Source organism: Lissotriton vulgaris, chromosome 1_1, assembly GCF_964263255.1.
Source record: "Lissotriton vulgaris chromosome 1_1, aLisVul1.2, whole genome shotgun sequence".
NCBI classification, from domain to species: domain Eukaryota; kingdom Metazoa; phylum Chordata; class Amphibia; order Caudata; family Salamandridae; genus Lissotriton; species Lissotriton vulgaris.
In genome coordinates this window covers 1,754,692,854-1,754,708,574 of record NC_141685.1, presented here as the reverse complement: position 1 = coordinate 1,754,708,574, position 15,721 = coordinate 1,754,692,854, and the positions used below count along the sequence as shown (strand labels likewise).

The window sequence follows — 15,721 nt, the reverse complement described above, 5'->3', positions numbered from 1 at the left end:
CACTTCCCCCTTGTTTCCTGTGCCCTTTGCCTTCTGTAACACCCGTTTTTCCACTCAATCTTCTGACCTCCCCTCGGTTCCCTTCGTCATCCCTCTCCTCCCCCACTGCTGTGTCCCCCTGCGGCCCCGCCCTCGGACTGCGTATTCGCTGTCCCAGTCTTCCAGCTACTCCTCCCTCCCACCACCCCAAATATGCCGGCTGCTGCACCGCCGAATAAATGCACTTCCAGATCCACACAGACCCCAACTCCACCCTCAGTGACACCCTCATCTACCGAGCCCCCGGACCCCGCCCCCAGTTCAGCGACTCCATCGCCTACTTCTTCAGCACGCACTCCCTGACCTCCACCGACTACATCCTCCTCGGAGACCTGAACTTCCACCTTAAGAACAACAATGACAACAAATCCACAACCCTAATCTATAACCTCGCCAACATCGGACTGAAGCAACTGGTCACAACACCCACCCACTCCGCTGGCCACACGCTCGACCCAGTCTTCTCCTGAAACCTGCATGTCTCCATCAGCCACCCCACCGAACTCCTCTGTACCGACCACTGATGCATCCATTTCACCTTCCAGATACCCACCACCGCACCCAACAGATCCCCCGCCGCTGCTGGAGCAAAATCACCGAAGACCAACTGCATGCAAACCGTGCCCTCAGGCCACCCACCGAACCCTACAACACCGATGACGCTGCCCACAGCCTCAAACGCTGAATAGAGGACTGCGCCAACACCCTCGCCCTGCTGAAGAAACCCCCCCACAGAGACACCAGCAAAAAGGCCAGTGCTTCACCCCAGAACTCCTAGCCTCCAACAAGCCTGCCGAAAACTAGAGAAGAAATGGCACAGCAAACAAACTCTGGACAACCGTGCACACAAGGACACCATCTGCAAACACCACCACCTCATCAGGACTGCCAAGTGAACCTCGTTTAAAGACCGCCTCGACAACAACGCACACAATAGCAAGGAGCTCTTCAACATCGTGAAGGAACCTCTCCAACCCCAGCTCCAACAGCAACGACATTCCGTCGTAGCAAGCCCTGTGCGACTTCCTCGTCACTCACCTTCTTCCACTGCAAGATAGCAGACATCCACAACAGCTTCAACACCCAGACAGCCCCAACAGACAGCAACACAACAGACCCTCCGCACACCATCGACCACGACCCCCTGCTAGCCTGGGCCAGCGTGAGCATCGATGACACCATCGAGACCACAAGTACAATCCACACCGGCTCCCCGTCAGATCCCTTCCTGCACCACTTCTTCAACAAAGCAAGCAGCGCCATCGCACCCCACCTGCGCAACGTCATCAATCTCTCCCGAGACCACAACCTTCCCAGCGAGCGGGAAACACGCCGAGATAAACGCCCTACTAAAAAAACCAAGGCAGACCCAAGAGACCTCAAGAACTTCCGGCCCATCTCTCTGCTCACCTTCCCGGCCAAAGTCATTTAGAAAATTGTCAACAGACAGCTAACCCGATACCTCGAAGAATACAGAATCCTGGACCCTTCCCAGTCACGGTTCCGAGGCAACCACAGCACCGAGACTGCCCTATCGCCGCCACCAACATCAGGACCCTGCTTGACAACGGTGAGACCGCAGCACTAATCCTCCTAGACCTCTCCGCCATTTTCGACACCTTCTGCCACTGCACACTAGGAGCACGCCTCCACGCCGCAGGGATCCGAGCCAAGGCTCTGGAATGGACCACCTCCTTCCTCTCCGGCAGAACCCAGAGCGTCAGCCTTCCCCCTTTCCGGTCCAAAGCCTCCGAGATCATCTGCGGCGTACCCCAAGGATCCTCCATCAGCCCGACACGGTTTAACATTTACATGGCCCCGCTCGCACACATCGCCTGACAGCACAACATCAACATAATCTCCTACGTGACGACACTCAACTGATCCTCTCCCTCACCAAGGACACCATCACCGCCAAAGCCAACCTCCACGAAGGAATGAAGGTCGTCGCTGACTGGATGAAGACCAGCCATCTGAAGCTGAACTCTGACAAAACAGAGGTCCTCATCCTCGGCACCAACCCTTCAGCCTGGGACGACTCCTGGTGGCCGACAGCACTGGGAGCAGCCCCGACACCGCACGCAACCTGGGAATCATCCTCGACTCAACGCTCTCAATGACCAAGCAGGTCAACGCCGTATCCTCCTACTGCTTTAACAACCTCCGCAAGATTTACAGATGGATCCCAACAGATAAAAGAAAGACAGACAACAAGGCCCTCGTCCGCATCAGACTCTACTACGGAGACGCTCTCTACGTGGCAGCCTCGACCAAGCTCATCAAACTACTACAACGCATCCAAGACACCTCGGCACGACTGATCCTCGACGTACCACGCACGGCCACATCACCCCCCACCTGAGGAACCTGCACTGGCTCCCAGTCAGCAAGAGGATATTGTTCAAGCTCCTCATCCACGCACACAAGGCACTCCACAAAACCGGCCCAGCCTACCTCAACAGACGGCTCTCCTGCTACATCCCCAACCTCCAGCTACGCTCTGCCGACCTCTCACTAGCCAACGTCCCGCGTATCCGAAGAACAACCACCGGCATGAGATCCTTCTCCCAACCTCACCGCCAAGACATGGAACACCCTCCCACTCAGCCTACGACAGACCAAAGACCTGCTGACCTTCAGGGGGATGCTCAAGACCGGACTGTTCGATCAGTAGCACCCCCCTCACCCCTCGCACCCCCCTCACCCCTCGCGCCCCCCTCACCCCTCACACCTCCCCCCTCCCCCACCCCCCAGCGCCTTGAGACCCTCCCGGGTATGTAATCCACTTTACAAATTACTGATTGATATAATGTGAAATTATTCAATTATTAGGATTATTGTTTTAAGATTATCTTAATTTCTCTGAATATTCACCAGTCCATGCAAACAACAGATGCACATGTATTTAGAGCAGTAAGCGAAAACCTGGTTAGCATGACTTTTTAAAATATGACATTTTAAAAATGAGAGATATTCGTATGATTGACGATTAAACGGATTACCATGGTTTCGAATGTACAACGAGAAGAACGGTTATAGCATTTCACATTAATATGCAACAGGCCCCTCGGGTTTGCATATAGATGATTTGCTGGGTTGTTCTCGGGCGGAAGGAAATATAATAATAGGTCCACACGATTGAGCTGGAGAAACAAAATGGATTATGTGCTAGATATTAGGGCATTTGGCTCCCTCTAGTGAATATTTCCGGAATGGCACATGGAAGTATAGTAAAAGAACCTGAAACGGCACTGTCAGTATCGAATGTCCGGATGTGAATATATTTTCTCTTGGGCTTTTTTTTAACATCTTAGTACATCGCATTAAGGGGAAAAAAACATAGTGCAGCTGAGTAAAACTAGATATGTCATATGCGTGAAAAACAAATTAAAAGGGATATTTATGAACAAATGACAAGAATGGTGTACATTTAAAACAAGTTCGGCCCGATCATTATATCTAAACCCAACAACAATAGAGATTTGTAGTGGGAATGATGGGTAATTTACCGAGGTTTTTCCATAATGTAAATACAATAATGTATTCAGTAGGTACCATCATTTAGTGGAAACATTCAGTAGATGCTTCGTTTTGAACTAGACTGAAATATTCGACAAAAACATGACAATCCTATCTAAACAATTCGATCATTCGCCACCATGGTGTTTTCTGAACAAACATGGTGCGTGCGAGTGCAGGGCGATTTAATTCTCTGACTCGGTAAAACCTCTACCCTATTGCCCCAAAAAATAAAAATTCTCAGCAGGCCAAAACTCCCAACCATGAAAAAGTTAAGGATACTCCTGATTGTGAAAGTCTTTCAATTGTGTGGTTCCGGTCTGGTGTGAGTGTGAGTGTGAATGTGAGAGTGAGTGTGAGAGAGTGCAGTGGCAGGTCACTTTTCAGCTGTCTATTGTTGTACTTGGGGGTTTATACAGGCGAAAGGTTTGTCCTCATGAGTACTAGTTTAACGTACGAAAAGAACAAAACCATCGGAGACTCTGTTGTCTGTGAGTAAACTGTAGTGAGCTAACAACGATTTCAATAAACACAAGCACATACCTGAGCCCACGTGCAAGCACCTTGTTAAGGTCAAAGAGACAGAAAAGCTTTCCGTCAAGTTGCTTGTGTTTATCCTCTGGGTGGGTACTGCACTTTCTTTTAATAATATTTCATACACAAATACACAGGATATTATCCCTACCATCGATAGGTGGCGGAAATCGTTGCCCAAATATGAACTTCCTACAAATAAAGCAAATCAATTTCTTTATCTACCTGAAGACATGCTGCTTTGAATACATATTTTGTTTTCGAACGTGTAACTTACTTCAATTGTGTAAAGATTAAAAGCAGACAAAGAAAAATTGGAGACTATTTATTACAGACAAGCAACTGATTGCAAATGATTTATTCCAATATTCAAAGCATGTAACAAAGCTCTTTACATGTAGAGAAATTAGCAGCAGTTGCCTAGCACATTTTAGCCTTTCGATCCAGGCTTAAGAGTTGCAAAGGCTTTGGCATTCTTAAGGGAATGTGATATTTCGTTGAGAAATGAAATGAAATGAGAGTCTTTCTCCGACTTCTTGGACTCGAAAATCACCACAATAGTAAAATGTGGCTCCGGCCGGGTTAGAAAGTAAGTGCTTTGTACTTTATCATCATAAAAATGCACGACCTTATCCAACGTGTTGAGGTCCGTGCTTCTATCCGTCATGATCATGATCACATTCGGCCAGTGCATCACTGGCCGGTCACCAGGCAGGGACACCACCGCTGGGTACTGGTCCACCCCCTTCGGAGCTTCCCTGTAGGAATCCGGATGGTGGTAGCCATGCCCCTGGAAGTTCACCGAGCCACGGTTGTCAAAGATGAGGGAAACATTGATGGCATCGTACTTCCTAATGAAACTCGAGATTTTTCCAAAGTAGTCTGGGTTGGTTTTGGCAGTCAGAGTTTTCATTTCTGTTGTCTGCCGGCTGAGCGCGTCGTGGAAGTAGAAACTGAACTTGGCAAGGAGGTTATTTTTGAGCTTCATCAGCCAGAGGAAAAGATGTGGAGGCTGGACAGCCTTCTGGGACTGCCCCCCAAACAAGTGCTTCTTGGTCTCCCTTTGTTTTTCAAAGATTTGGCCCCAGGTCTGCAGTTTGGTGTGAGCGCTGTGCAAATTGACGAGGGACGGAAGAAATTTCCACTCTGAGACCTGAGCTTGGGCCTTCAAGAGGTGTGTTAGAACATCTACCTCGAGTTGAAAACTGCTCTCCAGAGGGGACAGGATGGGATGATGGAATCTAGGAAGTAAAAACAAAGAATCAGTCAAATAGATGGATCATGTATCAGTGCTACAGCTCAGCAAGAACTGTACCACAAGCATCACAAAACAACCTGAATCTGGTCAAACTTAAGAACAGTTAACAAAGGTATCAGCAATGCAATGTTTGTACAACATTTTTCTAACTTATCCAGGCTGTATGCTACTATTTGAAAACAGTACATGTATTGTACATGTATTGTACAGGATTAGGAGGGGAGCAGAGCATTGGGTAGAGAAGTCTTTATAACAGGCCACAGTAGAGATAGATTTTAACTCCTTTTTATATGCATGTGACTATTCTTTTCATGAACGGACCTTGGGTCAAGAAATTCTTAATTCATGCGAGTGAGCAAACTGGTTTAGTGAGAGTAAACCGTCAAGGAAGTTCCCCACCACGAGAGGCGACACAGTGCAGTTGGCACTCATGCGCCCCTATATCAGCAAGGATTAAATACAGAGGAAAATATACATGTCATCTGCTTCTCTAAGAGACAGAGAAATAGAGCTCTTTAGGGCCAGCCCTCCTAGGCAGAGTCGCCACTCAGACTACGCCCTGGTGAAATGAGTGCAGCCAGAATGCTGTAGTATTGGACTTGACCTTCCTGAGTTAAGGCTCCAGTTGGTGCCAAAATTCTTTATGTAAAACCAAAGGGGGTGATGGACGGAGTTTGAACATTGCAAGCATTCACCACCAGTCAACTGATCTGGGTTTAATCTATCATCATTCTTAAGCTCACTCCGCCACCTAAGTTCAGACATGGCCATATGCAAATAAGTCAGACCCTAAGCCTCATGGGAACAGTCCAGTCCAAACTGCCAAGCCATGTCTTCCCTGGACCGGAAACAAGTATCCTGGGACCGGTTTCTGGCTAATCAGCCACCATCAGCCAGGATAGCTTGAATTCAGTGGCAAAGTGAGCAAAGGAGCCACGTCTGGGCATCACCCAAGCCAATGTCTCCTGCATTTGACTGTAAAATGATGGCTTTTTTTTACAGGCAACAAATAACTTGATCCATTAAAATTGTGTTTAAATGTGATTGGAAACATACTGCTGAAGTCGATGTGCTCATTAAACCTTTTTATGACTGCTACTAGGCGATGTAACAATTTGTTTATAAGGAACCGGTGCACGTGCTCCTAGTTTTTTTGGTTTGTAAAGGTGAGATCTGTTCCTAGTTACTCCCTCCACAAACATTGGTCTGCCTTGCCTTTATACTATTTAAACAACAGACTGCAAAGTCTTGGAAGGCGCCTGCAGACCACAACGTTCATTGTTGGCAATCTGCTTTACTGAAATGGGCACACGTGGAGAGAGAAGTCCTCGCACTGGGGGGGGGGGGGGGGGGGGGGGGGTGGAGAGCCAACAGATGGAGGGTGCTGGAAAACTTACATCCAGAATATAGAGGCGAAGAATGACACCTGTCCACCCTGACCTCTCCCCTAATTCCTAATGATCTCCCCAAAGGCATATTGGACATGCACCTATGATATGAGAGGGGCAGTTTGTGACCCTCCCTAGGTTCTACATCTTAGATCGGTACCAAGCTCCATTAACTGCGTCCCCTCTCGTTCCTGCATTGTTCCCACACGGAGCTTGCCTTTCCCAGACAATAGCAACAAATCTCACTAAACCGTTGATGGCTCTCCATTTTGTGAGATCCCCTCCCCGTTCACCTGGATCCTCATAAGATGGTGGTCCCCCTACCAACCGAAAGAATTAAAGTATTGGTCGTTTACTTGGCTCATCAACAGAAATGATGGTATCTCTATAGGCAGTGTAACTGACCACAAGGAAGGATTCCCTGCCTCCTAACCGGTTAGGAACCCTGGATACTAATAGAGTGGCCATCTTTCAGTGGTTATGTTGAGACCTGTAGACAGTGTAACTTAAGGCAAGGAAGGACTCCCTGACGTCTAACCAGATAGGAACCCTGGATACTAATAGAATGGTCACACACAATCTGTCCCCAACAGACATTTCCAATTTTTTGGCCAGCTACAATACTTCTAACCCTCACCTTCTCTTCTCCAGCCAACACTAATCATTGCACTATACCAGCCAGCTGGCTCGTACCAAACACTAGCCATTTTCAGCACGGGCACCAACATCACCCCGATCACTTCTACAAGACCCGACACCCCTTTCACCAAAAAAGTCCTATCAGAGCTGCACAGTTTACTTCACAACTGTAGAACTGCAACTAAACGCAAGCTGGAAATGTCAGACACCATCAATCAATACAATCTTGATATACTTTTCCTCACTGAGACATGGTTCAATGACATCTCCCATACTACTTTTGATCTTCTGCTCCCCACAGATTATTCCATTATCAGAGATGATAGAGAAGGTAAAGTTGGGGGAGGCATCGCAGTTGTCTACAGAAACTCCCATAAATTCAAGGAATTTTCCAGCAGCTCTTTCCGCACCTTTGAATGCCTTTCTCTGGAACTTCAAGTACAGCACAACTCCTCTTTCAGGCTTCATGCCATTATCACCAACCAGGTGATTGCTCTGCCTTCACGGAGGAAATCACTGACTTTGCTAGTGACCAATACTCACAAAGGGACAAATGTATCTTTCTTGGAGACTCTAAATCTTCACTGGGGCATTTTGGAAGATTCAGCTGCCAACCAGCTTGCCACATTTTTCTCAGGAAATGATCTCTTACAACATAGCACAAAACCAACACATTCGAAGGGCTCCACGCTTAAACTTATTATTTCCAAAGAAGCTATGCGAACACCTGTTGATCCTGACCACTTCCTCACACCCTTTTTACTGCACCTATCTCATTCTGTATGGACTACTACCTGGTTCTGCAACACCAAAAACATGGACCTTGACGCACAAGTTACTTACCTTCGGTAACAATATATCTGGAAGAAACAGTAGTTAGTATTAGATTCCTTACCTGAGAATATCCCCCGGTGTCAGTCTGGATCCGGAAATTTTTGAGTAGCAGTACCCATGCGTGTCGGTAGGCGTCGTCCGCGGCTCGGCATCCGTCCTCAGCGTTGTGATGATGTCGGAGTACTTAGACGCCGCCCTCGCGCGCTGACGTCAGTTCTTATACAAAGCTTTTCCGCGCCAGAAAACGCAGAGCCATGATAAAAACCAACATTGGTGCCATGAAACTAGGGCCCTGAAGGGGACGACCTTAGCCCTAGATACAGGTTCGCAGAACGGGGAGGATGGGTGGGTCGGTAAGGAATCTAATACTAACTACTGTTTCTTTTAGATATATCGTTACCGAAGGTAAGTAACTTGTGCATCTGAAAGAAACAGGTTAGTATTAGATTCTTTACCTTAGAATAGATACCCCAGCAATACCAACCCCGGTGGTGGGTCTGCGAACCAATAATCACACCAGAAAGTCCTGGAGAACGGAACGACCAAAGAAGCCATCTCTCCAGACTTGGCCGTCCAGGCAGTAGTGTCCTGGGAACGTGTGCAGCGAGGCCCACGTAGCTGCCTGATAGATGTCCTGCAAGGGGACTCCCCGGCTCAAGGCAGTAGTAGCCAGAGTGGAATGGGCCCTCCGCCCAACAGGAGGCTCCATCTTAGCCAAGGAGTAGCATGCCTTGATGCACAACACGACCCACAGAGAGATGGTCCGCTTGTGCACCGCCCGTCCCTTCTTCGCGCTCACGTAACAAACAAAGAGTTGGTCATCCACCCTGAACTGGCTTGTGCGATCAAGGTAGAAGGAGAGCGCACGTTTTGGGTCCAGACGGTGGAGCCTCTCTTCCTCTTTCGAGAGATACGGAGGCGGAAAGAAGGTGGGCAAGGCGATGGACTGCCCGTTGTGGAAGGCTGTAACTACCTTGGGCAGGAAAGAAAGACTGGTACGCAACACAACCTTGTCCGGATGGACAGAAAGGAAGGGAGGCTTGGAAGAAAGAGCCTGGAGCTAACTCACTCTCCTGGCAGAGGGGATGGCAACCAGGAATGCAGTCTTGAGAGTAAGAAGACGTAGAGGACGGTTATGAAGTGGCTCGAAAGAAGCACACATCAAAAAAGTAAGAACAAAGTTCAAGTCCCACTGAGGCATCACAAAAGAAACAAGAGGGAACATATGAGTGATGCCCTTCAAAAACCTATTTACAACTGGGGACTTGAACAAAGAAGGCTGATCAGGGAGCCTTAAGAAGGCGGAAATGGCAGAAAGATAGCCCTTGAAAGTGCACAGAGCAGAGCCCTGCTGGGTAAGAGAGAGAAGAAAGAGGAGAACCTCAGAAAGAGGGGCAGGGAGTGGATCAACAGCCTTTGCTGTGCATCATGCCACAAATCTGTTCAAGCTGCAGGCGTATACCGTTTTTGTGGAGGGACGCCTGGCTGCCAGAATCGCATCACAAACTTCAGGAGGCAAGTCAAATGGCCTTAACTGTCGCCGCTCAATCTCCACGCATGGAGGTGGAGGCTAGACAGGTTCGGTGGAGGACCATTCCCTGCTGTGGCGACAGAAGTTCCTCCTGAAGAGGCAGACAAATCGGGGGATCGACTGACATGCTGAGTAGCTCGGGATACCAGTATCTTAGTGCCCAGTCCGGAGCCACAAGCATGACTTGGGCCTGATAGCGCTTGATCTTTTTCAGCACTCTGGGCAGAAGTGGTATAGGCGAAAAAAGGCGTACAACAGACCGCAGCTCCACTCGCGACAAAAAGCGTCTCCGAGCGAGTGCCGCCTTGGAAATTCCAACGCGCAGAACTGATGACATTGCACGTTCTCTTCGGTGGTGAATAGATCTAACCAAGGCTCTCCCTACTGCTGAAAGAGGCCTTGCGCCACGTCCGAGTTCAGACGCCATTCGTGATCCATCATGCACCGACGGCCGAGTTTGTCCGCCATGGGGTTCAGAGAACCTGCCAGGTGTTGAACTACCAGGGTCACGCCCTGATGTTCCAGCCACTGCCAGAGGCGCAGAGCCTCCTGGCAAAGGGTCCACGACCCTACCCCGCCCAGTTTGTTGCAGTACCACATGGCAGTGGTGTTGTCCGTGAACACCTGCACTACACTCCCCCGGACAGAGGGGAGGAATGCCTTCAGGGCAAGCCGGATCGCCCGCAGCTTCAGAGGGTTGATGTGGAGCCGGGACTCCGTCGGAGACCAGAGGCCTCTGATCGCCGCCTCTCACATGTGGCCTCCCCAGCCCTAGAGAGACGCGCACGTCACAACTACGTACTCCGGTTGGGGAAGGGAGAGGGATCTGCGGCTGACCCAATCGCGGTCCGCGAGCCACCACTGCAACTGTCTTGCAGTGCCCTCGAGATCAGGACATGGTCGAACAAGTTGCCCTGATGCTGGGCCCACAGAAACTTCAGGTCCCACTGCAGAGCCCGCATCCGCCACCTGGCGTGATGCACCAGAAGGATGCAGGAGGCCATCAGCCCCAGAAGCCGCAGTGTCAACCTGACCGAAACTTGGGATAAAGGCTGAAAGATCGGAATCAGAGCCTGAATATCCCGAACCCGCTGTTCGGGAGGATAAACCCGAAACTGCGCAGAGTCTAGAACCGCTCTGATGAAGAGGAGCTTCTGAGAGAGGCACAGGTGTGACTTTTGCACATTGATGGAGAACCCCAGCTGGTGCAGGAGGTTGGCCGTGGTCTGGAGGTGGTTGACGACTGTCTGGGGCGAGCCCGCCTTCAACAACCAGTCGTCGAGGTAGGGGAAGACTGAAACCCCTAACCTGCGCAGATGAGCTGCGACCACCGCCATCACTTTCGTGAACACCCGTGGGGCGCTGGTAAGGCTGAAGGGGAGCATGGTAAACTGAAAGTGCTCCTGGCCTACAGTGAACCGCCGGTGGGCCGGCAGGATGGGGATGTGGAAGTACGCATCCTGCAAGTCTAACGCTACCATCCAGTCTCCTGGGTCCGGGGCAGCTAAGATCGGAGCCAAAGTCAGCATCTTGAACTTCTCATTCCGGATGAAGCCGTTGACATTCCTGAGGTCCAAGATAGGGCGTAGGCCCCCTTTGCCCTTTTGGGAACCAGAAAGTAGTGGGAATAGCAACCACACCCTACTTCTGGCCCAGGAACGCGCTCGATGCCCCCCTTGGCCAAGAGGGCCGTAACTTCATCCTGCAGAAGCTGCAAGTGATCCCCCGACAGGCGGTGGCACTGCGGTGGCATGGCTGGAGGAGTCGCCTCGAAGGGGAGGGAGTAGCCCCTTCGGACGAGTTGCAGCACCCACCTGTCCGAAGTGAAGGTGCGCCAGTGGAGGAGGTGATGGCAAACCCTGCCCTCCACTGGCATCAAAAGGGCTTGAAAGCTCGGACTAGGAAGGCTTTGAGGCGGATGCTGCGGGGGTGGATGTGGACTGGCTTCGCCATTGTCCCCGGGCACCGCCACGGTGGTTACCACATCCGACACCGCGCTGGAGGGTAGTCGGCGACCCCTGGCTGGCAGGACCTGCGGGTGTGCCCCTTCCGTGGCCACGAAAGGAGCGAAAGGCAGCAGCTTGCTGGCGCGGGGCCGACAGGCCCAAGGACTTGGCCGTAGCTCTGGAGTCCGTAAAACGCTCAAGCGCACTGTCTTCATTGTCACCAAAAAGGCGACGGCCATCAAACTTCATGTCCATAAGAGTGTTTTGGACATCGGCCGAAAAGTTGGCGGACCTCAGCCAGGCGTGGCGACGAATCGCCACCGTCGTTGCCATCGCTCTGCCCAGCGAGTCCATGGTATTCAGCCCACATCGGATAGAGTACCATGCCGCATCTCGACCCTCCACAAGGGTTTGGGAGAGTTTAGTCCGGGCCTCCTCCGGACATTGCGGCAGCACTTCCGCGACCGTGTCCCACAGAGAGTGGGTATAGCGGCCCAAGAGGCACACAGTGTTAACGGACCACAACCCCAAACTCGGGAGGAGAACATCTTTTTACCATATTGTTCGTACCTCTTGGATTCCCGATCGGGGAGAGCCGTCGGGAATGCGGTCTGGGAGTTAGAGGCCTGGATGACCAGGCTCTTGGGGGTGGGATGGGTGGACAGGAAGCTTGGGTCGCCCGGGACCGGGCGGTGACGTCTGGCCATGTTCCTATCAACAGGAGGACCGGTAGCGGGCCTGGACCAGGTGCCTGGAAGAACATCACATAAGGCCTCATTAAACGGCAACAGAGGCTCCGGCGAGCTTGCTTGCAGTTTAAGGACCTCAGTGAGGAGGTTAGTCCTCACGGCCGAGACGGAGAGCGGAAGGTGTAAGGCCTTGGCCGCCCGCGTCAACACCACACTATAGGTAGGCCCCTCCTCCGTAGCCACGGTAGGAGGGGAGACAAAGCCAGTGTTGGGCGAAGTGTCCAGACCACTGGCATCCCAAAGCTCACCTGACCAGTCCTGATAAGACTGGCACTCACGTGCGAGAGGGTCCTCAGACCCCTCCCAATCCGCCTCGTCACTCATCTCCCGATACTCAGGCTCAAATGATGGGGCCGGATCATAGAAGTAGAAATCTCCCATCGGCGTCGAGAGCGGCGTCGAGCGACGCCGCTCCGGCGCCGGAGCCGGTTCGAGAGCAGGACTGGGGACGGTGTCGACCGAGGTCGGCGCCGGGGCCACACCCTAAGGGCCGGCGCCTGCGAGGTCGTAAGGTCGACCGGCGACGACCTGGATCCGGGACCGGATCCAGTGGGGACCTGCGGCGCCGGGGCTGAAGCACCCGGCCCGCTCGGGCTCCCAGTCGAGGCCGCTGGGCCCAAAGGCGCAGCGGAACCATACGGAGGAGAGAGCCACCTCATGGTCATGAGGAAGGCTTCGATCTCCTCCGTCGTCGCGTGCCGATCGGTATGGAGCAGGCCGCGTCGCCTGCGGCTTCAGCGGAGCCGCGTGGGCGGTGTCGCCCGAACCCCCGGCCGCATCGCGCGAGTGTCGGGGAGGAGTCAGAAGAGCGGTGTCGCGTCTTCGACTTCTTGTGCCTCTTACCTGAGGACTTGGAGCCCGACTAGTGGTGACGACTCAACGAGCTGTGACGACTCCGGCCCCGCGACCGGTCCCTCGACCTCCTCCTGGACCGGGACCTCAAGGGGCGCGGCCGACTGCCGGAGCTCGAGGCGCTTGCGGGACCGCCCCCGCCTAGCCTTCGACGTCAAGGCCCAGCAGTCGGGGCACGACTTGTCGCAATGTAGACACCGGTGATGGGGGTCAGTGACCAACATCAGTCGGTCACAGTCGGAGCAGGGTTTAAACCCGGGCATCCCTACCGGCACCTACGGAGTCTATCGACTTTGAAAAAGGATCGAAAAAGTTAGTCAAAAAGTGACTAAGGGTATCACTTTTCCAGAATCGGCGTCGTCTAAGTACTCAGACGACATCATCACGGTGCCTACGACGCCGAGGACGGACGCAGAGCCGCGGACGTCGCCTACCGGCGCGCATGGGTACTGCTATGCAAAAAAGTCCGGATCCAGACTGACGCCTGGGGATATTCTAAGTTAAGGAATCTAATACTAACCTGTTTCTTTCAGATACACACTGCAACACAGCTAGGGGGGCACTTCCAGTCTTTGGCCCAAACTCGGACGTCATTGATTTGAACACCCAATGTCTCACCAGTCTTTCAGTCGTGATTGACAAAGTAGATCCACTACAATGCAAAAAGAAAAGCTCACTCCTTCTGCACCTTGGTTCAATAAATCCCACTATGAAGGAAGAAAGAACTTGAGGTACCTGGAGAAGCAATGGAGACAATCCTCTTCCACTATTAATCCCTCTAATATACGTTGCGCAAGATCGTGCTATCACAAACACATCTTTAGTGAAAATGTGAATCACTTCAAAACCTTCCTCGCCTCTGCCAGGAAAAGATTGAAAAAGCTATTTGAACTTATCAAAACTACCAGCAATTCCTCTTCAACCAACAAATTTGACGACCCTCCCAAGAAAGCAGCAGAATTTGCCCCATTCTTCGATGAAAAAGTTAAATCGCTTGTTGACCATGTAACTCAACTCATTCCCCCCCCCCCCTCCCCCGAGGACTGCAAATCCAAAGTCTCCTGGCAGAGCATTGATGTCTACACCTTAGATGCCCTCCTCAGGAGCATTCTGAAAACAAAGCCTTCAAACCATTCTATCAACAGCATCCCTAGCAACATTGCCTCAGTCTTCCATACCTTCACGCTCCCCTACTGGACCAATCTGGTTAACCTCTTCCTCAACTAAGGCTCCTTTTCTGTTGTCCTCAAACAGGGCAGGTTACCCCACTTCTAAAGAAACCCTCTGCTGATGTGAAGGACTAACAATTTCCACCCTATCATCAACCTTCCTTTTTCTTGCTAAAATTACCAAAAGATGTGTAGCGAAGCAACTCTCCTATAAAGGACAACAACCTTCTTGACAAATTTCAATCTCGCTTCACTCACGAATGCAGCACTGAAACAGCCCTGCTACAAGTTATCGACGATGCCCTGCGTGTACTTGACTTAGGCAAGCTATGTCTCCTGATCCTTCTGGACCTATCCGCAGCCTTTAACACGGTTAGGCACAACACTCATTTGAACACATTAAATTAAAGAATGGGTTTTGAAGGCACGGTGCTCAAATGGTTTGAATCATACCTTTCAGGCAGATCACAGATGATCAAAATAGCAAACAATCTCTTTACATCAAAGGCTGTGGAACAAGGCGCCCCTTTAGGCTCGATCCTTGCGCCCATCGTGTTCAATCTTTAAATGAAACCATTGGGAAATCCGAAATCCATGATCATCTCTATGCTGATGACACACAAATCTGCCTAAAGGTGGCTTCCGCACACAACATTTCAATCCTCAACACCACCTTCAACACCATCCAAGAGTGGATGTCAACTCATCATCTAAATCTGAATCCCCCAGAATGTGGGGGGAGCTGGAGAGCGCACGGCAAGATGTTTGGGCCTTAGTGCAGCTCTGCCGGCAGTTCTAAAATCCATCCAGAATCCTGCTTCTCGACGTGGCAGATATCTACATCAAATGTGACACTGTGTTAACTAAGTGTCCAGGATGAGATGGATGCAGTGGGCGGCCCCGAATTTGAAGCGGTGAGCCAATGCCGATAACTTGCGGTGCTGCCACGAAAAATAAAATGGCGGCCAGTGTTCGCGGTTGAGAGCTGAGCTCGCTTGCCGCAGCGGGCCATGTGTGGCTGGACGGGGTTGCGCGAGCCCTGGAGGTGCTGCCTGCTCAAGAATTGATCACAGGGGCGGCGGAGGAGCAGCGGCTGTCTGTGATCATGCAGAGAGATTGCTGCTTTGAGGCCTATCGGGACGTGCAGATGCCGCCAGACCAAAGAAACGTTGTGCCTGCGATGGCGCTGCTCACCTGACACGCTGGGGCCGCTGTGAGCAATATCGTTGTGGCTGAGGCGGGCAGGCCCTTGATGTTTCGGAT

At 51.4% G+C, this 15,721-nt stretch overlaps 1 protein-coding gene across 1 annotated transcript in view; it reads right to left on the bottom strand.

Moving 5' to 3' along the window:
• Positions 1 to 4,404: 4,404 nt before the first annotated feature.
• The window catches only part of KICS2 (KICSTOR subunit 2), a 63,087-nt gene continuing 51,770 nt past the window's right edge, over positions 4,405 to 15,721 (bottom strand). The window contains exon 3 of the mRNA XM_086919055.1: positions 4,405 to 5,333. Within this exon, the coding sequence (XP_086775181.1) occupies positions 4,523 to 5,333 (811 nt within the window). The 3' untranslated portion in view covers positions 4,405 to 4,522. The remainder of the gene's footprint in view (positions 5,334 to 15,721) is intronic.